This window comes from Glandiceps talaboti, chromosome 10 (genome assembly GCF_964340395.1).
Source record: "Glandiceps talaboti chromosome 10, keGlaTala1.1, whole genome shotgun sequence".
NCBI classification, from domain to species: Eukaryota; Metazoa; Hemichordata; class Enteropneusta; family Spengelidae; genus Glandiceps; species Glandiceps talaboti.
Genome location: NC_135558.1, coordinates 14,821,384 through 14,843,908, shown reverse-complemented (window position 1 = coordinate 14,843,908; position 22,525 = coordinate 14,821,384). Strand labels below are relative to the sequence as shown.

At 37.2% G+C, this 22,525-nt stretch overlaps 1 protein-coding gene across 1 annotated transcript; it reads left to right on the top strand.

Annotated features, from left to right (window-relative positions):
* On the top strand, nucleotides 1-22,172 carry LOC144440632 (uncharacterized). The gene is made up of 24 exons (XM_078130018.1): nucleotides 1-143; nucleotides 1,739-1,943; nucleotides 2,606-2,802; nucleotides 3,927-4,087; nucleotides 4,997-5,208; nucleotides 6,045-6,142; nucleotides 6,669-6,759; nucleotides 7,632-7,767; nucleotides 8,617-8,809; nucleotides 9,676-9,846; nucleotides 11,054-11,106; nucleotides 11,909-12,012; nucleotides 12,199-12,472; nucleotides 13,554-13,779; nucleotides 14,473-14,626; nucleotides 15,006-15,367; nucleotides 15,527-15,619; nucleotides 16,749-17,309; nucleotides 17,770-17,821; nucleotides 18,259-18,373; nucleotides 19,349-19,560; nucleotides 20,154-20,398; nucleotides 20,812-20,989; nucleotides 21,872-22,172. The coding sequence occupies exons 1-24, from the start codon at nucleotides 1-3 to the stop codon at nucleotides 22,166-22,168; spliced, it is 4,533 nt and encodes a 1,510-aa protein (XP_077986144.1). The 3' UTR covers nucleotides 22,169-22,172.
* The last annotated feature ends 353 nt before the right edge of the window (nucleotides 22,173-22,525 follow it).

The window sequence follows — 22,525 nt, the reverse complement described above, 5'->3', positions numbered from 1 at the left end:
ATGGAGCCGGGTAGTGAAGAATGGGAACTGAGTAAAGAGAACGTCCAACCGATTAGACAAGGGCGGAAAGTAACTAATTTGACAGCGGCATTACAACCGAGCGGACATGGAGAAACACAGGTCAACGTTGTACAACAAATTCAGTGAGTCGAGATAAACAATACTACATGCATGTATTCTTAATCTAGCTTAGTTCCATGTTTGCTTCCCAAAGATGGATCCCAGAGTTCACGCACGATAATCGTCGTGTCTTGTTTAATACCAGAATGTTAAACTTTACAAACGTACTCCCAAAGTCTGATTTATTTATCAAACACTGTTTCCGCCAAAGCCACCTACCCCATTCTGATTCAAATGAGTAATCGTTTTTGTACACAAATGTGGTGTTCCCTTTATTGATCTTTAGTTTATCTGGCACATCTGTAAAATTAAGCTCGGTAATTTTTTTTACACAGGCATAAAAGTCATACAGAGTGATTCGAGTGACTGGCAACGTTTTATTGCCTCAGCTATTGTTGTAGTAGATTATAGATAGAAGCAGTTTTACTGTCTGTAAACAGTGAGAGTTTCCTTGACTGTCGTAATAATTGACAAGCATGGAAGTACTAGTACCATAAATGTACTTCCATGTGACAAGGGACTCTGGGAGTCTTGTTTACGTTTGGACAGGAACCGAGGAAGCTATTTAGTAATTTACTACATTGTACCTCAGACCACTAAAAAGAGATTGTACATGCTGTAGTGAGAACAAGGATTAGTCTCCCCATATACATTCATGTTTGTATCTACCCAAAGAACATCTGCAATAATTGTAGCTTTGCTTTATTTACAATACTTTTTTACTCTTTTTTTATATTTTATTTTGTGTTACTAAACATTTTTCATTTTATATTGTATTTGCTTACGGGGTTTGCAACCCCCCAAAAAAAACAAACAAACAAAAAAAAAACAAAAAAAACCAAACACACCTGGCGGTTCTAGCAGAGGACTGGTCAGAGTGGAACCACTATACAGTTACCCAGACTAGTGAAGCGGGTGTCTTACGTAACAGTGTGCCCTCTAATGATAGCCAAATTTTGTTGTTGTTAGTCAAAATGATAAAAACTGGCGAGTATAAAGTTGGCGTCAGATTCAGATTCAGCTAGCGTCATATTGAGCATCAGATTCAGTGTCAGATAGCCTCAGATCCGAAGACACCCGACGGACTCAAACAAAACTGAAATAATACCGTTGAGACTACAGGGAAAGGTTCTGTTTCACAACCTTTTGATGGAAGATGGAATGTCTCTGCTTGCACAATTTTTAAATTTTAAATTCAAATTTTTAAAAATGACAACATACATGTATTACATACATAAACTTAGCTTTTACTCCCGGCTTTTACTGACACCATGTACATTATTGGCAAAACGTATCAACCAACGAACATACCGTGGCTGAACTTGGGGCTATCAATGTCTCGGTTCCAAGTATATTCACATATTTTTCCCAAATAAAAATTGTGCAAGCAGAGACATAGTAGATAGGGGAACACCAAATATTGGTACGTCACTAGAAATTGTGTGCGTCAGAGGCATGTCAAATTGGCTGAGGGGCACTCTGTTTACGTAAAGTAGTCCATTTGTACATGAATAAAACAGATATATTACTGTTCTTGTGTTTTAAACTAACAGTTGTTTTGATTGTAGTTAAAATAGATTATTATTTCACTATCTCATTTATCTCTTTTCTCTATCAGACTATTTGAAACTGAAATCAGAACATACAGTGGAGATGATCCATTCAGTGTATGGTATCACTATGCCAAGTGGACAGAACAAAACTTTCCAAAGGGTGGCAAAGACAGTAACCTACCCAATCTATTGGAGAGATGTGTGATCACATTCAAAGATGACAAGAGATACTTGAATGATCATCGGTATATAGACACCTGGTTAAAATTTGTAAGTATAGAACGGTGACAATCTTATAATAATGTATATATAATACAGTGGGGGGTAGGTAACAAAATTATTCGTTAAAGAGCCTGATCGATAAAGTAACGGGTACAAAAATAGAAGTTGCGAGTAAATTCTAGATGGTTCCACGTACAAGGAGGTTAGTTGCAGATAAAATCTACATTTGTACATAGCTATGAACACGGAAGTCCTGATTTTCCGAGTGTCCATTATGTATTGAACATGGTGATAAGTTTGAGTGATACTCACCATGGTAAGACTTGGTCGATTTCTGCTTCCAAAAATCGAAGATGTGTATTCATATCCCAAAATTTGAAATATCACAAGCGTTCCGGGAAGAATGTGTTGACGGACCAACATGGAAAATTACCATTGATCAATTCCCCCTGTATGTGAGAGGTAGAGATTTTAAAGACACGAACGATCCCAATACGAATGTCTGCACATATTCTGTGCAAGGTGCAACATACAATATTTAAAGCCAGTCGGCTGACACTTCATTTTTTATCCGGTTCTTACGTTACAGTATGCTGACAGAGGAAGTTACTTCATGTATATGCATTTGTATGGGGAAGCAGGACTTCATCACTTGTATCGTTTGCAATGGGTGAACATTGTTTAACATTTCTGTCTATTCCTTACCGCAGATCAACTTCTGTACAGATGGTATTTCAATCTTTAACTTTATGCATGACCAAGGTATTGGTTGGAAGTGTGCCAGTTTTTATGAGGCGTATGCCACCGAATTAGAAAATCTTGGTAATACCAAGAAGGCTGATGCAGTGTATTTAGAAGGTATTCACAAAAATGCTGAACCTAAGGAAAAACTGCTGCGATTACATAGGTGAGTCATTTTGAAATGTGTGTACAAGTACAGAGCTCAAAATTAAAAGTAGTCCAGTGTCCAAAGACAATTCTTGTCTTTGGGGGCTACCATAATTTACAGCTGGTACTGGTAGCCCACTCAGACTACCTCTGATTATGCATGGTTTCAAGGATGGAAGATTTATAATAAACATTGATTTTAGTAACACACACATACCTGTATTTAAAATAGAGGAATTGTTTTCAGTTCAGGAATATGTGACTATTGGTCACCACTGGGACTACCAAGGAAAAAAGTTAATTTTGAGTGATGTTGTACTATACATTTGTATAATAATGGGAAAAAAAACATGTGCATGTACTAAAAGTGACACAAGCTGAGTTTATTTTACAAGTACTTTTACTTTGGTGAACATACATGTACTTTTCAAAAAAACTGTATCAAAGTGACCGTATCGATGAGGATTGGGTATTTATTTTGGATTTTTAATTTATAAATTTTATCTTGGCTTTCTACTTGAAAAATCAATGTGAAACAACATATGCAAAGTCCTGGTTTGTAACTCAATAAATTGTAAAAGATTAATAAATGTGTAAAATGGTTGTTATTGTACGTACAACAACAAAATTTTCATACATTTTTTTTTAGCTTTTTGCATATGTATAAAGTGACAAACACAGACTTTGTCAATGCTGTTTCACATTGATTTTTCAAGTAGGAAAGCCATGGTAAAATTGTGTTATAAATTAAAAAATCCAAAATAAATACCCAATCCTCATCCATATGGCCACTTTAACCTATTGTCGTGGATGAAACTAAAAAACCCCAGATACGTACTTTATACATTGTAGGTAATAGGGAACTTGCAAATCCGCCCTGTTGAATGTTGCATCATGGGAAATGTGATAATAAATACTAATCAATTAGTACTGTAAACAATGTTGATACATTGTTTGTAACCACAAATAATCAATTCATAGTTACCCTGACCGTTGTTGGTGGTTAATTTCATCAGTAGCTCCAGATTAAGTATTATAATAACCACAGATAATCCCATAGTCCTTTGCATCTGAGCATGCTCAGTCTGGATTGCAAGTTCCCTTATTTGTTGCATATCATTTGTAAATTGTATGTTATTTCAGGGAGTTTCAATGTAGAGTAGCACGTAATGCTGCCACTGAATCTCAGGAACCCTCTCATGAGGACACATCACAGGGTCAGAGAACTGTTCTTGGAGGATTGAAAGGTCGTGGTAAGAAGGTGATGAAAGCACCAAATGTGAGGGTTGGATCAAATGTTCAAGGTGAGAAAATTCTCCCTGGTTATCTATAGCATCAATTATTCTCTAGTAATTAGTCAACTAGGACCACTAAAGTCTTGGATTGATAGAGTTGGTACTCGTAAAAAGACCAGAATTTATGTCAAACAAATTTCTTTCTTTTTTTGGGGGGGGGGGGGGGGGGGGGTGCCGGGTCATATTTCATCACTTTCTGGTTGCCCACAATGATTTACACTTTGAAATTGTACAATGACATATATGGTGTAATAAGCATGCATACATGTCTATTCCATGATGGGTTGAAGTGGTCTGATCTCTTAAAATTGAGATTAGCAAGAATTAAGAAGTTAAGTCTACTTGCATGGTTGCCTGTGGTTACATGTGTGTGCCTTTACAACACCTGTGTGTCGGCAGGAATGTGGTGTTCTCTATATTTGTGAAAAGTAGTCTATTTGAATATTTGAAGTCTGTTTCTTATGTATCTAAAATTGTTCTTGGGTGGGGAACATAAAATGTGGATGTTACACAGTCTTTCGGTTATTACATTTGTACTTCATGGAAGTGTAGCTGGAATGGGAATGGGAATGGCTTTCATAAAGAAAAAGGATGTTTTAAAAACCAAGAAAAGTTTTGTTTGCATTTGAAATTTTGAGGATCACATGTTTCGTTAAAAATTGAAGTGAATTTGGCTGTTTTGACAGACATCTATTCTTAGACTTTATAATAACTTTTGAAGTATTACTAGTGATTAAACAAAAGAGATCATTATGCACTCATTCCATAAATGCGACTTTCCAAACTAGGGAAGGCAGACATGGATTTTTGTGTTCCATATTTTTCACATGTGGTTGAGTACTCGAGTACATTCGGTGTTATTGAAAATGTTTCATTCATGAATTTTAATTTTTGATTATTATTTTTTTATATTAACAGTACAACCTCGTGGACTTGGAGGTGTCACTGTGCTAAATACAGAACAAAGCAATGCCCCCATTGCTGTGTTTGATGAAACCGCAGCAACACAGGGTGGCGCTTGTGCTGCATCTATGCTACCAACTGCTACAGGGGAGTGGAACCAACTAGCACCTAGAAATGAAGCAGTCAAAGAAAACACTCTGAATCCTGGCAAATGGAACACACAGAGGGTAAGTACTGCTCATTTCATGTTAGCGTTCACTGGATATGTTTGATCATGCTGAAATCAATAAGAAACTGTGCATTCTACTCATTAAGATAGCACACATCATAATTTCCTGTTCAGCAATCATCAATCATCAATCACAAAATTCTAACCAATAATGCAGTTATGTAATGTCCAAATATGGTATATTTGTCAGCCAAAGATGCTATTTATACACTGTTTACTTCACTATAACAGTGGGGGTTCACTGATTGGATGAACAACTTTTTGTGCTGATTGAGAGACTTTGACCAGAGGTGATTTCTTTAGAGATCATTTTGGCATCCAGACTTGATCATTCTAAGAAAAGCTGTAAAATCTGTCATAAAATGACAATACATTACTAGCAGTTGCAGTACTACAAAATGCAAATCTACTGACAAACCTTGTCTTGTGTACATACATAACTTACAATGTACAAAGTAGTGATTGGTTAAAATACCTGAGAAAATACAAATTATAGGGAAAAGGTAACATGGCAGAATCCCTTGATGTGTGAGTGCAGATGTGGCATACTGAAGGATATTTGCATGAGTACTTGCAGTGTTATCTGCAGCTTTACTGTCATGAGGGTAGCGAGTGAAAGTGTAGCGGAAAACACTGTGTGGTCATGTGCTTTCGTGTACAAGGAGCAATTATGCAATCATTTGCATATACAATAGGTATACAATAATAATTTCAGTATTGCAGAGTCAGTGATAATACCACCAGTATATATACGTGTATGCCAATGTGAGTATTGCCTGGTACATGTACATACATACATGTATCATGCAAGCAACTCTCCTGTTTTTATTGTAGGTCCAGCAACGTGGAGGCACTATTGGTATACATGAAGTTGCTGAACATGTCCAACCACAGTTTACAATTCATGAAGATGACAATGCTGATCAGTATGTGTAAGTAATCTTGAGTAGTGACTAGTCTGATAATAATTAGGGTTTTCCTCGGATCTTACAGAGTAGTTGGTTCCATCCTATGATTTCATCTAATAATCAGAGTTCTTTCCAGGTCTTATACAAAGACTGTAGTGCGTTCCATCCTATGATTTCACCTAGTAATCAAGGTTTTTTCCAGTCCTTAATAGAGTAGTGGCTTCCATCCCATAATTTCACCTAATCATGGTTCTCTCTGGGCCAATATAGTAGTGGCTTCCATCCTATGATTTCACCTAATAATCAGGGATCTCTCCAGGCCTTTATAGAGTAGTGGATTCCATCATTTGATTTTGAACGAACACCCAAGTCCTAGTAATCATGGTTCTACTACAGTTTTGAAGATGTGTACACAGAAGGACTTCTTGAAGTCTCAGTGGTGACGGACGTTCTTGTTTAAACCTGAACTCCTCCAAATTTACAATTCAAGCTCAACAACTAAGTGTGCTAACATTAATAGTTGCTTTTGTCATTTTTTTCCAACTTGTAGGACTCCACGTAAAGAACCTGAAATGGGCCACCAGGCACTAAGTGCCAGAAAACCTGACAAGCCCATCAATCCCTTATCTCATCTGACAATGGTAAGTATAACTTTAGGAAAAATAATGTTATACTTGTACCATTCACTTATCTATTCATGGAGAAGACTCAAAATGCTTTCTTTACTGTATTTCACATCTACTCTGCTTGTTCTTTTGTTATCCATTTGGTGACTACTTGTTTCCTTGATCAGATTTTACTAGTAAAGCTAGTACGATAAATATCACTTTTTTTTCCCATAGAACTTAAGTGTAGGTGAAGCATATAATTCATACATTCTCGCACACTAGAGCTGTTTTTTTTCTTCCGCGACACTGCGAAATAACGGTGGTGCATCTGGGATGGTGCCGTAAAAGAGGCTGTGGTTTACAATGATGCATGTAGGAGTTTTCTAACATTCATTGTTCTTGCAAAAAAAAGATTCTTTTGTTACTAGAGCTGGGAATTTACTGAAGGAAGCAGTCATTCAGTGATCCAATCAAGGAACTCCAAAGATATGGAGAAATGATTCTCCAAGTTTGGGTGTGGTTAGAAATAACACATGCAGATATTCTTGCTCGAACCAATTTCAAATAAAATCGTGATCACTTTGACATGATGCAGTACATGTACTCCAACTGGAAAAACAGTATTGTTCATGTCAGTGTGTCCTAACGGTTGCCGGTATAACAGTACATTTAAAAACTTCTTGTGTGCCTTTTATTTTGATGTTAATGTATTTTGTAGCTTCAGTTTTATCTATGGAGCAATAGGTTCTCCTAGCAGCTACCGGTATGTTATTGCTACAGCCAACAGACATGTTTCGTTTTGTAGACCACTAATGAATCTCATCTTAATGTCCACAACATGATAAGTCTAACTGTAATTTCACTTGAGTTGAAAAATGTTGTAATTATTTCCTCTTTCAATGTAGAAACGTGAAGAAAGCGATAAGGTATTTCAACCCATGTATTGCAAAGATATGGTTTATGCTGGCGTCAGGGAAATGTCCTTTGAGGAACTCAGAGCTGTTAGGCACAAAGAGAAGGCCACACAAAGAGCAATGAAAGGTAAATTTGTGAGATACAGTACATGTCAAAAACAAGGTACTGGTTATGATTTGAAACCTCTCTCATGGTCACTTGGCTTCGTTAGAGAAATATCAATATACATCTTTTGTCATTATTATCCATGATACAACTCTGGTAATCAGAGGTTCAGTTTATTATGAATATGATAGTAACAAGCTAATTTTCAGTCTTCGGTGTGGTAGATTACACAAGTGGGTAGATTACGCAAGTGGGTGATAGCTCATCTTTTGTGTTTAGCTACACACAGGCTTACCTTTAATTGATTCAATAGTTGATTTTCCAGTTCCAAGGTGCATTGAGTGAGAGCAAATCATGTTACTAGTATGTTGTTACATTTAGTCTTGTTTTGTCATTATTGCATTTGAAATAACATTTTCATCACCAAATTATGGAAAGACATGTTGACCTCTTTGATAATGCATAATTTTATAGAACAAAGACTAAACACCATCAATGACAGATGGATTTTACGGGGTGAACCCAGGGCACAGTCAGGTGACAATCATCCCCCTGAGTAGCATGTGTAATCCCCTCAGTGCATACACAATACATGGCATTGTATTGAGAGATGCACAATGCATCTTGGAACTGGCAACAGGTCTATAAACTTCAGGGTGTGCAACACCAAACTTTGGTTGGGTCATTACATGTAACAGAACTGTTTTTTTAAATGCTCTTGTTGCAGCTAATGCACCTTTAAGATTTATAAAGATTAGCCAATTTTTCAGTAGTTTTACTTTGGGTGGTAAGTAAGCAGGAATGTCTTGTAGCATCCTTATTGTTAACTAGGAGCATTCTACCTACTGTCTCTACCCCCCTATATTTTAGCCCAACAAGAAATGCTAAGACAGCAACAAGAACAGCTGCTCCAACAGCAACAACAGTTTCAAGAAGAGCAGAGGCGACTGCTGGAAGAGAATAGAAAGTTCTTCGAGCAACAGAGGCAACAAATTGAAGCAGACAGACTGAGATTACTTGAAGAACAGCAAAAAATGATCACAGCAGAAAATAAAACAACCAGGTATTAAAAGTACAACCCTTTACACGTTACCGTTAACTGGCTCTGTTTGATATAACCACATAGACAACAATAAAAGAAACTGCATATTCTGCACTAAGATAGCAATATCGCACTTTCTTGCTACATTTTGTCTAAATGAAATAAACACTTCAATTATGAATGTTCTGTAATTAAACACAGCCATACGGATGCAATGTTTTGACATCTGCATTTGATGTCTGCATGGTGGCAGGTTAAGTCATTGCATTTTGACAAAATGTCACACAAAACTAATTACTATTCATTCAATCTGGCTATCTTAGTGTAGAATATGCAGTTTATTAGTTTTTTCTGCATTGCTGTATCAAACAGAACTGGTAAACTCTAACTTGAAACGGGCTGCAGAACTAATCATATTGTTGACTGCATGTATTGTTACAAAAAGTCAACAACTCATTTAACAAATTTTCCAAGCAATGCCAGTGCAGGGGTGAACAAATCATTTTGTGAACTGGTGGTCCCCAGACCAGTGCCTTAAAAAATCCTGTGGTCCTGCTGAAAGAATTAGTGGTCCAAGGTCCCACTTATGTGAAACATTAAATCTTACCTATGAATCTGTATGTTCAGACGACGTTTTAACATAGTTATTAACAGTAAGGTACTGGTCCGACGGACCAGACAAGGTAAAATTTGTGTGGTCCCGGCTCCGCCCAAAAAAATCGCTAGTCCCGGACCCAGGACCAGTGGATTTGTTCATCCCTGCAGTGATATGTTTACTATAGTATTATGCCATAATCATAACTTCACCATGTTAGAATTGTTCCTCTTTACTTCAGTCCATTGGTAACTTTAATTTCATGTATAACCGATATCCTTGACAATTGCAGCCAACCACTACAGCCAACAAACCATGCCATGGTACCACAAGAGTCGGTAAGAAGGAAACTAGCCACAGACAGTGATACTACTCACCAAGACAAACAACAACCAAAACCTGTCACTGCTCAAGTCAATAGAATATCATTACCACTATTGGACAAGTCATCTGATAAAGAACAGTAAGTTGGCAGTCTATCTGATCATTCAGAAACATGTCCTGTTGTAGGAAGACTTACCTAAGAAAAACCATAATCTCCACAATGTCATACTCAGTAAACATGGACATTTTCGCTAAAGACTTATTTTAGCTTATTTGGCTAGAAACAAAATTTAAAAAAAATAAGTAGTGACTAAAATGCCTTCTTGTACATAATGACAATGTACCAGTCTGGTGATTAGTAAAAAATTATATTTGAGAACGAGCTGAAGACTAAAATCACTAAATTGTATAGGGTAGTGAAAATATCTAGGTTTACAGTATGTTCAAGGTCATGGTCGAGCCCATATACAGTTAAAATCGTGAAACCTGAAACCAAATGTCCTCTGGCTGGACAGAAATCTTACTAACACTGTCACATCCCAGCGACTCATCAAATATCCTAGCAACAGGCTTGGAAAATCTGGTAAAACTTGCATATATTTCCATCCCTTGCATCATAATATTATCTATTGCAAATCTCACTGTACGAACATACAGTCCATAGAAATAACATTAACCTAAGTGTAGTAAAAGTGTGATACTGGCTAACATTATTTCTATTAGCTTCATATGCATACATAGCCTGTTTACGGCACTCTCAAGGTACATCATTAGCTTTCATAATCTATGCTTGTCTTGACTACGTTTTCAAATGTAGCCGCACCCCCAAAACTCATTATAAAAAACATGTATGTTTAATATCCATAATGATTATGTAAATAACATGTAAATTATCACGTCTTCTACATTTGCTTGACGATGCTTTGCCTTCACTTGGTAAATCATGTATATTTGCATAATTTACTCGTAAATGATGATAATCTGTGGAGTTGTCATGGTCATCAACAAGGCTATTTGGCGGAAATTTTCAAATTATTATCAGTTTTTACAACGTAATCAAGAAAAGCTGAGAAGACTAGAGCTAGGAGGTATGACCACCTAACGATGTATTTCAACAGCGCCATAAAGTGCATACAGTGAGATTTGCAAAGGTATATTTTGTTGGCAAACCCCAGTAAGATACCTGAGGAAGTCAGATATGTTAGTACCTACTTCCCATCCAGACCAGCTACTAACCATTCAGACGGGCTGACCCTTGAACAAAATCTATGCCCTGTATTTGTTCACTGGGCGTCATCAAGCCAGCAAAACATATTAATACACAATGAATGATTCATGTTTTTCAGGGATTTCACAGTTACTGGGAGATTGACATTTGAAGACACTACAAACACAACAGGTAAGCAGGCTTGTAATATGTTAAGATTTGAAAGATGTATGACAGTGAATTAACAGCATGGAATGCTTGTAGTTTGTAGGAATAAAAGTATACCAACATATGCTGTTACTAGTGAAATGTATTACAGATTAAATTATAATATGCTTACTGTGATATATCTTGCAACATATCCCCTCGCTCTGGCCCTGTAATATGCATCAGTGTACCATGCTCTGTGATATTGATTCATAATTTTACTCATTAAAGAGAGTTAGTTCAATATTTATATGCCATTTTTAGTTTGAACAATCAACCTGTTGTCCAATCCGAAAGATTTTTCTCTAATTACTTAGCATTTGTGGGAACCATAATGCATAATTGATGTAAGATGCATTATTGTGTTTGCAAACTCATTGCAGACTATGCATGATCAGGTGACATTCCATAGCCCTGAACATGAATAGATAACTACAGCACATGCACAAAACAACGCGCTACTTTCCACGCATGGATATACAGGTTGTAAAGTTTATCTGCATGATCAGATATCTTTAATAAATGGATGAACCAGAAATTGTAAGAAAGGAAAATGTCTACATATTGACATATTTTTTCAACCAAAATCTTTTTGAAGACAAATCAACAATTTGCACATTTTGCTCACGCTCGGTTATTATTTTTTCAGCATATATGCAAATTTCACCTTCCAGGTTTTTTGTGTGGTTAAACAGCGAATAAATTAAAAATAATCTGCAACATGTTGTATTTAAGTTTGGATTGGGCTAAAAAACAGACTAACTTTATATTCACTCTTTCTCTCCAGGAAATTTGACAAACAAAGTACCACAAGCTTCATTAGCATATTCAACTTCAGCATCAACTTTGAGTTCAACACAGACATCAGTGAATACAATGGCTCCGCAACCAGTATATGCATCTGGATCAGCTGTGGGCGTAGGAGTCATGGCAACACGTGGATCGGGATATCCAATGGCAGCATCAACGTTGACTGCAACACAAACAGCAGCCAACGTCCTATTACAGTCATCACGTTATCACTCCTCGACACCATCTGTAGCTTCTCAGATCGCAGCTCCACAACAACAAGCAGAGAAAACACCAACAGGCATGTTTGGAGATGCCAACACGTCTCTCAAGAAAACACCAGTTGAAAACCCACATGAGGTATCCAGTGGACAACCCACATCTTTGGGTACCCCTGGTCATACTCTGACGGCACCTTCACCAACGGTGCACACCAAGGAGGCCCTCGGAGTAATTGAGGCAATGTTTAACGATTCATTTCATACAGACTTGGAAAATATTGTCAATAAGGGAGCGGAAACAGCACATAAAGATGATAATCTAGAAACATTTTTTGCAGCAGGTATTGATCAAATATTTGTTTCATTTTCAAAGCCACACCTACATTCAATCATTGCACCTACAAATGTACTTTGATATAGCACCCTCAGTGTTTTTTTTTGGTAAATGAAGAAACACTTTCGGTAGATTTGGTCTATAGAGTTCTCAGTTAAAGACCGAATCTAGGCAGTGAGCATTAAAAAATTCCAAGATTTTCAGAAACAAAACATTTTTACCCTCATCAAAAGTTACTACAGCATCAGTCAAGGTTTCTACTTACTAAGATAGACACAAACTCAACTATTGTTGTTCGATATGGTAGATTGTACACCCGGGTGATAGCAGTGCCTCTATTGTGAGGACGTGTTGTGTGTTTGGCCACTTGAGAAAAACTAGCTATCAGAAATACCACCCTACTAAGAGTACAATGAAACCACCATCCGCTCAATAGTATATACAACAATGGTAATTCAGCCTTCAGTTTGCAATAAAGATAGACGCAGCATAAATCTATTGTTCTTCAATGTGGTAGATTACACAAGTGTGTAGTAGCAGTTCCTCTGTTGTGAGATTGTAATCGCTAAAGTGTAAACATTGGAAGTCCCAAAACAGCACTGTATTACAGTTCATGGAACTCAAAAGTAGCTTTCAGAAACACCTCCCTACTGAGTCTATAATTAAACCAACGTCCATTCAATAGCATGTCACTGTTGTATCAATATGTTGCGACAATACTTTTAGTTTGTGTCTATCTTAGAAAACCAAAGGCTCAACTACCTGAGGGTAATATCCAAACATGTTGCGTCTATTGTGGTTAGCCGATACTTTCATTTTCGCTGCTTATCTCAGAAACAATCTGGTGGTCTGAGATACTATGAAGCCCTTTTAAAGGTTAGGAAACAATGAAATAATGACATCTTGTGTTAATGATTGAAATGAAATGGTGTAGTGGTGTACATGTAGTAAGGGTGCTTTGCAATCTGTTTGACCCTTCACAATCACATTGGCTTTATCCTCTCTCCACTAATGTCTCAACCACTTCGACATATTACCTATATTGTGATACTGCATAGTACACATGTATTTCTATTACATTGTTACAGGTCGTAGCAGTTCATTTCATCAGTCAACAAGTTCTGCATTTGCACCCATTGGTGGAATTGGAATTGCTGCAAGCAAGCCTTTTGGCCAAGGGGCCATTGGTGGTGCTGCCCCTGTTAATCCATTTGGTCAAGGTGCCTTTGAAATCTACGATGAAACGGCTGCCGATAAGAAAGAAAATGAAATTGTGGTATATGATGAAAACAATACAGGGATCCAGGAAAATAGGTAAAAATAGAATGATGAATACTATACAAAAATGTAGCTCGGTTATACAATACACGTAATGCAGTTTTCTGTATTTTCCCGCAGGACCCTGTACAAAGTAACATGGTCTTAGCTTGTAATTTCTCAGTGAAAATCTTATGCAAATTTATAGTCACTTTATTGTAGTCAAAGGCCATAGGCCCAAAATACGGGATGTATTTTGACCTAAGGTTTACAAAAAATTCACATTTCAATAGGAAATGGTATTCGTCCTCAATTTAATTTGAATCACAAAGTACACAAATACGGTCAGCTCTATCAATACCTTGTCTTCTTCCTGTCTCGATATACAAACAATGAGACGAACAAACCTTTTGATGTAATAAAATTCATATTGTAAACCACATCTTTCTAATGTACAGATGACATTAAAACTATCACCCAAACAAAGATTTTTCCCTTCTAGGTCTCAAACTGGCAAGTACTAAAGGTGTTACTATGATTGTCTCTGAGTCTTCTGAAGCTGAGAGTCGGAAAGGCAGAAAATTGTATAGATAATCATGCTAAGAAATCAATTGATGACATTTCTTAAAATAAGCACTGATGTCAGGATGTGTGTACATGCTCATGTTTTCGTAAAAATGGTACTATAGTATTATACAACACGCTCATCTCATTCAGCTTACCGTAAATTACATAACTGTATTTTTACAGAGCTCCCACCAGTTTTAGGCCAACAAGATTTGGAGAACGTCGACCTCTCGGAGGTGCACTGCAAGACTCCAAAGATGTGGCAGCGATGCCTTGCAAGAAACAAACTGAACCTACTGTACAAGAAGACAATGTTGCTGAATACAACCATGTACAGGTAAAGTCCAGTATTTGGAATCAATGTTTCTGTTTATAGTGATATCATAAATAACAATAATTTCTACCATTTGGTGTTTCTTTCTTACAAGTCTGTTCTGTAAACTACTTTGTTGGCCAGTTGATTAAACAATTAAAAAAGATATATATATATATTCACCCAGCAACTAAGGGTTGCCCATAGCAACAGTGAACTAATGTTGAAGATAGATAGGCATATGGATAAACATTAAAAAATTGACACATACATGTCTAGCAACTAAGATCACAGCTACAACCAAGAATCCAACCTCTGAAAATGACATCCACAATTGCCCAAAGTCTCCAGTTGCACTACAATGCTAATGGTGCTATTTTTCTTCTTTTTTCTTGCCTTATAGGAAAATGATATGATTGAAGGTATAGAGATTCTGAATCTCCATGACAAAACAGCAATTGCATCATCCGAGATGAGTCACAGTGAAAACAAAGATTTCCAGAGAGCAGCTCGTATGGCCTCCACACCATTCAACCCATCTGCCCGTCCTCCCTCACCGCCGTTCAGCACCATCAGGCAGGTGGATAAAACTAACAACAGAAGGGTCAATCTCGGGGAAAGTTTACATATCCCCATGGCAACAACCATACAAGACATCTCCGTAGATGACGGCAATGCCAGGGATGTGGAGAAGATGGAAACTGATGAAATTAGGATAGGCGGGCAACATAAGTTTACAGTATTTGAAGAAGGTGAAAATACAGAATCAATGGGCCAGCAACAGAAGTTTACAGTGTTTGACGAAGGGGAAAATGCAAAGCCACTTGGCCAACAACAAAAGTTCACCATTTTCGGGGACAAGGGAAATGCCGTGTCCATGGGTCAGCATCAAAACTTTACTGTGTTTGATGAAATGGAAAATACTGGGAGTCAAGCCCAGCGCGTTTTTAAAGACTCTACTAGAGTTGAAAGTTTTGAAGAGACAGTGATTGGGGGGCCACCTCCAACTCCACTCAGGTAAGTCATATAATAACTGTCCATCTTATACATTTTTCATAGGAAGACTCAAAGCTTGAACCAGAGTATGAAATTTACTTTTTCAGTCAGCGGTCCATCTGGACCACCAGCTCTTTATAAAGTTTATGTTGGGAAGTCCAAAGTTAAATGTTGGTGGTTCATACTTGTGAGTCATTCATTATTCATTAAATTCATTTTATAATCTCTCTAGATTTTCCTTGTTTCTTGCTTTCTTGTAATGTTTACGTCATAAAAACCTTCCTAAATTTCTGATTGAAGTAAAAAATTTCCGCGGCAATGGATATAATTTGTCATTCGTCTGACATTGATGCACATATTTTTTTTGAGCAATGCTTTATTTGATTACATTTCAAAATTAATGAGAGGACCAAATGGACAACAGAAAATTGAATTTGATGGTCTTAAGACAGAAATCCAGTCTGGTCTTTTTGATGCATGACCATTCGGGGGTGAACAAATCATTTTGTGAACTGGTGGTCCCCGGACCTGTGCCTTAAAAAACCCAGTGGTCCTGCTGAAAGAATTAGTGGTCCAAGGTCACACTAATATAAAATATTAAATCTTACGTATGAATCTGTATATTCAGACGATTTTTTAACATAGTTATTAACAGTAAGGTACTGGTCTAACGGACCAAACAAGGTAAAATTTGTGTTGTCCGTCCCGAAAAAATCACTAGTCCCGGACCCAGGCCCAGTGGATTTGTTCACCCCTGCAATTGCTAATTTATGAACCCAGCTCTTTCTCATCTTCATCTTTATGCTCCCCATCTTGGCAAGTGTTCCTTTTCTGACACTGCTCCTTCAATTTGGAACAGTCTTCGTCACTCTCACTCTAAGTCTTCCTTCTGCTCTTCCCTTTAAACTTACCTAATGTTGCAATGATAAGCTATTGAATGGATGTTGGTCTCAGTTGAGAGGTGACTGAGGTGTCTCTGAACACTAAGTTTATTTAGAGCTTTATAAAACTTGTAGTGCTGTTTCGGTTACACTATCTTGATCACAGGGTGATTAGAATCACATAACAGAGGAGCAGCTATCACCCACTTGTGAAATCTATCATGATTATTGCCACACTGGTTTACTTTTTAATATTTTGCCCCTCACAGTCCAATTCTGGAAATAAGTAATGAAGATGCCCAGTCAACAAAGTCCAGTGCAGGTAGCAGTGGAATCGCTTCACATCTATCTGTTCATCAACAGTCTAACATATCAGCTCCCTCGTCATTGCATAACATTGAGGATGTTGCCATGGCATCGCCACAGCAACCCAAGCCAATGATGTCAAACGACAACCATCAAATCAACCAATCACACAACCAGTCAACAACCCAGGTCTTCCACGAGACTGACACATCCCAACCAATGCTAGACTATCAAAGTGCTGAAACAAAACCAGCAGAGCAATTTACATCCGATGTACACGCGAATAACAAATCGCTGCTCTCAGTCTTTCAAGATGAGGATGTCGCCATGCAGTCCCCACAGCGAATGGATACCACCGCCCCACAGCAAAGTAATCTTGAAAACCAAAACTTGATTTCCGAGTCATCATTCTACCAAGATCCATTGACGCCCAGACGTTTGCACGATGAATCTATGACTGTCGACATGACACCATGGAACAAATCACTACAACATCTTGAAGATTCATCACCGACCAGACAAAGGCTGGATCCATTTGATAAGACATTTATAATAATAATAATAATAATAACTTTATTTCCTACGAAAAACAAACAAAACAAAATAACAACAGCAACGACAGTGACAATTTCGTCCACTTCAATTGGACGTGTGACGACAATTGTAGGAAATGTAGCTAGAAATAGTCATGCATAGACTAATCGAGTCTAGCTACTCGAAATATACTTAATCTGAGGATTACTATTTACACATATTTGCTGTTCTCATGACTTCGGAGGAAAAAACAACTACAACAACAAGGAATGGTGCAAAGGAAAACTCGTATAAATTACAATACACAGGACTCGTCAAGAAGAAATTGTTTAAACTTCTTTTTAAAAAGACTTTTGGAAGAAATACTACGAATATCGTGTGGTAAACTATTCCAGATTTTGGCGCCTGCAAACTTAATTGATGATTGTCCAAAACCACTTCTATACTTAGGTGTGTGGAGATCTTTGTTCAGTTTTTGTCTTGTTTCATGGTTATGGCTAATGTAAGAAAAATAGTTATCAAAGTGTGCTGGGAGCATATTATACAGGGCATCGTGAACAAATATGCCGACTTGAAATTCATACTGTTTAAAAATGTCAAGAATGCCTAGTGTGCGGAAAAGTGGAGCAGTGTGTGCATCATACTTCATACGTGTTATGATACGCACAATTTTCTTTTGTATCAGTAAAATATCACGTAAATATGTTTTGTACGTACTGCCCCAGATTTCAAGTCCATACGTTATATGTGGTAATATGAAAGTGTTGTATAACATAACAAGAACTGAAATTGACACGGTTTCTCTTAACTTATATAAAATACCAACATATTTGCAAATTTTCTTCTTAACTTCAGTGGTATGTCGCCTCCACGTCAAGTTGCTATCAAGACAAACGCCAATAAAAGAAGTATTCTCAGTTTCTGTTACCACTTGCCTAGTCAATCTCACAACAACTTCTTTCAAGGACTACTGAGCCTTTGGAGTTATATCCTGGATATATTAAAATGGATTCACCATTGCCAAAAATTCAGACACACCTTCACATTGACCTAGGTAATATCTTTTGTGTTTATTTTCATGTTAACTATCATTTATATGGTTTGGCATACACTGCCAACTTTGAAGGTCTTCTAATTTTGCTTGCAGACCATAGAGTTAGTATATTCAATCATAAGTATGTTACATGCACATGTATATGTGTTATAGCTACACACACAAGATTACCACTAGATCTTAAAAGCCCCAGGCTGTATCTGATTCCTTTAAAAAAAGTAGCCATATGGATGAGGATGGGTATTTATTTTGGATTTTTAATTTATAAACAATTTTATCATGGCTTCCTACTTGACAAATCAATGCGGAACAATACAGACCAAGTCTGTGTTTGTAACTCAAATCAAATTGCAAAAAGCTAGAAAAATGTGTAAAAAAAGTTTATTATATGTAAAGTAACCTTTTACACTCTTATCACATCAGTCTTTTGCCATTTATTGAGTTACAAATAAGGACTTGGCATATTTTGTTTTATGTTTATTTTTCAAGTAGGAAGCCATGATAAAATTTATTTATAAATAAAAAATCCAAAATGAATACTAATTCTCATCCACATTGCTACTTTAAAATACAGATAAAAAACAGCTCTTAGACCTGCAAATGTATAGAAAAATTTGATCACACACACACACACACACACACACACACATGTTCCTTTCTGTAGCTGGTAGCCTGAAAGATCCAGGCTGTCCTATATTATGTGTTCCCTCACAGAGTAGTGAGTGGTCAATGCATAAGTGGACCAACTGCTGGACCTTTTAGATTATATACTATAGCTTGAATCATAAGATAGCGCATAGTATTATTTGGGTTTAGACTGAATCTTGGGCCTTTTAATTATTCACAATTTACAATATGAGGATACCAAGGATTATTCATTTAGGAGTTGCCAGACATTAGGCTGTACAGCATGTACTTACCAATCTCTTGAAATTTAACTGAAGTTTCCGAAAATAATGTTTCTTAATTTTCCAGATTCGGATGTAGTGAAAGTTGATAAATTGATTGGTAAAGGGGCATATGCAAAGATATACCGTGCAGAGCAGTTAGATGCTAATGACATCACAGCATTTGAGTGCAGTGAAAAGATCATTATGAAAGTACAGCAACCTGCCTGGCCATGGGAGTTCTACATCACCAGTCAACTACACCAGCGATTGCGAGAACTAAATGATCCAGTTGATGTGGTATGTCTCTTTTTTTTTATTGTTCTAAGGCCCCCCCCCCCCCCCCCCCCTGAGCATTTCCAAAAGAGGGGTCCTTACAGTGGCTTCCAGATCTGTAATACTTACATTCTCACTGGTGCCTGTGATCAGAGTATCAGTTAATAAGTAGTGAGCAATAACAATTGACCTTGAAAGTACCAGCAAGTCCTCTTCTTATCACATTATCAAACTCACATATAGTTTCTCAGAGAGAGTCACACACATTCTGAACACACAAATCTGTATTGTGATATAGATGGCTTGTGTACTTTACATTTTTCTTAGAGATTGCATCCTGCTGTGTGTTGTGGTTAAATGTATAAAAGAATATAATATATGTGATAAGATTTTCCAAAACTTTCAATGCCAGATGTAATTTAGAGTGTTATCATCGACCAAGTATAACAACAACCTCTTATTGTCAAATGATCAACTAAGAACCTCTTATTGACAAATGATCAACTAAGATCGTAAAATTTGTGTGTTATACAGTCTTCTGGCAAATACTCCCCTTTTCAAGCTGCAAAGTCAATGACACTAAATTTTATTTACTTTTTTTCCCCTTTTTGATTTAGAGTTCTGCTGTCATTAAGATTGACAAGGGCTATATATATGAGAATGGTAGTGTGCTAACAAGTAAACTTCACAGCAGTGTTACCTTACTTGATATCATCAACCTGTACAAGAGTAAAAACGCAAGCATGCCACAAGCGATTGCCCTCTACTACGCCGTTGAAATCCTGCACATTGTGGAAAAAGTACACCGCTGTGGTATCATCCATGCCGATATCAAACCAGACAACGTCATTGTCAAACACCTGTAAGTATACGCGACACTGGTAATCAAGCCTTAGATGCAAACTCAATCTATTGTTCTTAAATGTGTTAGATTACACAAGTGGGTGATAGTGGTTCCTCTGTTGTGTGATTCTAATCACCCTGTGATCAAGATAGTGTGAACATTGGAAGTCCCAAAACAGCACTGCAAGTTTGTGGAACCCCACTGAAGATATAATTAAACCAACATCCATTCAATAGCTTATCACCGTTGTATCAACATGTTGTGACAATAGTTTAAGTTTGTGTCTATCTTAGAAAACTGAAGGCTCAATCACCAGAGTAATATAAAGTACAAGCTCAACAACCACCTTCTGATGGCTGTGGTGTACAATAAAGTACATGTATCTACCAGTATAATCGAATAACTTATTTGATTTTCATTGTTGTCAACAGAGATAAAGACATTGATATCACTAAACCCATGTCTGAAGTGGAAGGCCTGCTACTGATTGATTTTGGCCAGGCCATCGATATGAAGTTATTTCCAGAAGGTACAACTTTCACAGCATCCAGCAATACATCAGGTTTCATGTGCCATGAAATGCAACAAGGAAAACCATGGACATTCCAGGTAAGCAAATGTCTAACTCTAAGGTTCATACATGGTGAATGTTGTTATGACTGATGAATGTGTTTGTCCAGTCAGTGTCAAATATATATATATACACCTACAATTAGGGCAAATCTGGACAGGTAGTGGCATGCCCATAGAATTAATGAATTCAGTGTTCTCGTCAAATGTATAGTTTCCCCCCAAAAAGCCTACAATGTACTTTAGTGGGAAACTTGTCTGTAATTCAAGACATTCTGTATTCAATACTACAGACTATTCAGTCATAGTAATTCACACACAGGGTAGGTTGTGTGATTGTGTACCCTAAATAACAAAATCAAAGTTGCACATTCAGTTTACTGGTTTGTTATATGACAGAACCCCTTGGCATGCGAGTGCAAGCATGTCATACTCTGGGTTTTTGCATGAGTGCTTGTTGTCTTCCCTGCAGCTATACTCAAAACTTCCCACAACCAAAGGGAGTGAAAGTCCAACAGAAAACGCCACAAGCACAAGTATACCCACACTGGCACTTATTTCAGTTTGTGTTGTGGGGTTTGGTTTTACAGAGGGCCCTGGGGAAGATTAGCTTTGGCCAACTGGGCTACTCTCTTTAAATAAAGTTTATTGAATTAGATGGAATTAAAACATACCGGTACATGTATGTTTATCCAACACAGCAAATTTTGCAAAATACTTCACCTTGTGATTTCTGTTACAAAGATTGACCACATGCTTAGTTGCGTACTGGTATACAATAATGTGGGGTTTTTATGGTAGACATGTAGTACTGCAGTGCAAATACCATTACATAATTATGAGCATGTATTGATGTAAATTATTGCTCAGTCTAGCGATAATATATGAATGCTGATAATTGTATCTTTTGTTGTCTCACAGACTGACTACTATGGCATTGCAGCATCCATTTACTGCCTCATCTTTGGAGATTACATGAAGACAAAACAGAATGGAGACAAATGGGGTATACAGAGAAAGGTTGCCCGCTGGTACAATGCCAAACTGTGGGACGAATTCTTCACCACTCTACTCAATATTCCCAACTGTCGTGAAATGCCCTCCCTCTCTGATCTGAGGATGAAAATGGAATCAGTCCTGCAGAGTATAGGGAACTCTGAATTTCAAAAAGTGAAAAAGAAACAAGAAATTATGCAGTTTGATGCCACGAGTAAATGAAGTCATCCCAAAGTGAAAAAATGCAAGAATCCAAGCAATATCATTGGCGGGTGCTCAGTCACATGACTGTGCCCAATGGTCATGTGACTAAGTGTACTTATAATTTATCAGCAAATCCAATTCTGAATGATAGAATCTATTCATATTTTGTCATTTCACTATGGCTGTGCTTCGGCAACAAAATATTGTGTTGTGGGCAAAATTTTTATTGTATGCCATATTTCACACTTAGGCATTGATCCTATTGCAAAGTGGGCCTCTAATTTCTAAAAGAGCCACATACACCAGAAACAAAAACTATCACATAAGACCATTATTAGATTACCTTGAACAAATTTGCCTAGTTCTTAGAGAACT

Excerpts from the sequence above, each read along its gene's own strand:
- LOC144440632 (XM_078130018.1), top strand. The coding sequence starts at position 1 with ATGGAGCCGGGTAGTGAAGAATGGGAACTGAGTAAAGAGAACGTCCAA. Across the intron at positions 15,368-15,526 it reads GAAGAAGGTGAAAATACAGA|TGGGAGTCAAGCCCAGCGCG; the intron begins ATCAATGGGCCA and ends AATGGAAAATAC. Across the intron at positions 19,561-20,153 it reads TAAATGATCCAGTTGATGTG|AGTTCTGCTGTCATTAAGAT; the intron begins GTATGTCTCTTT and ends TTTTTGATTTAG.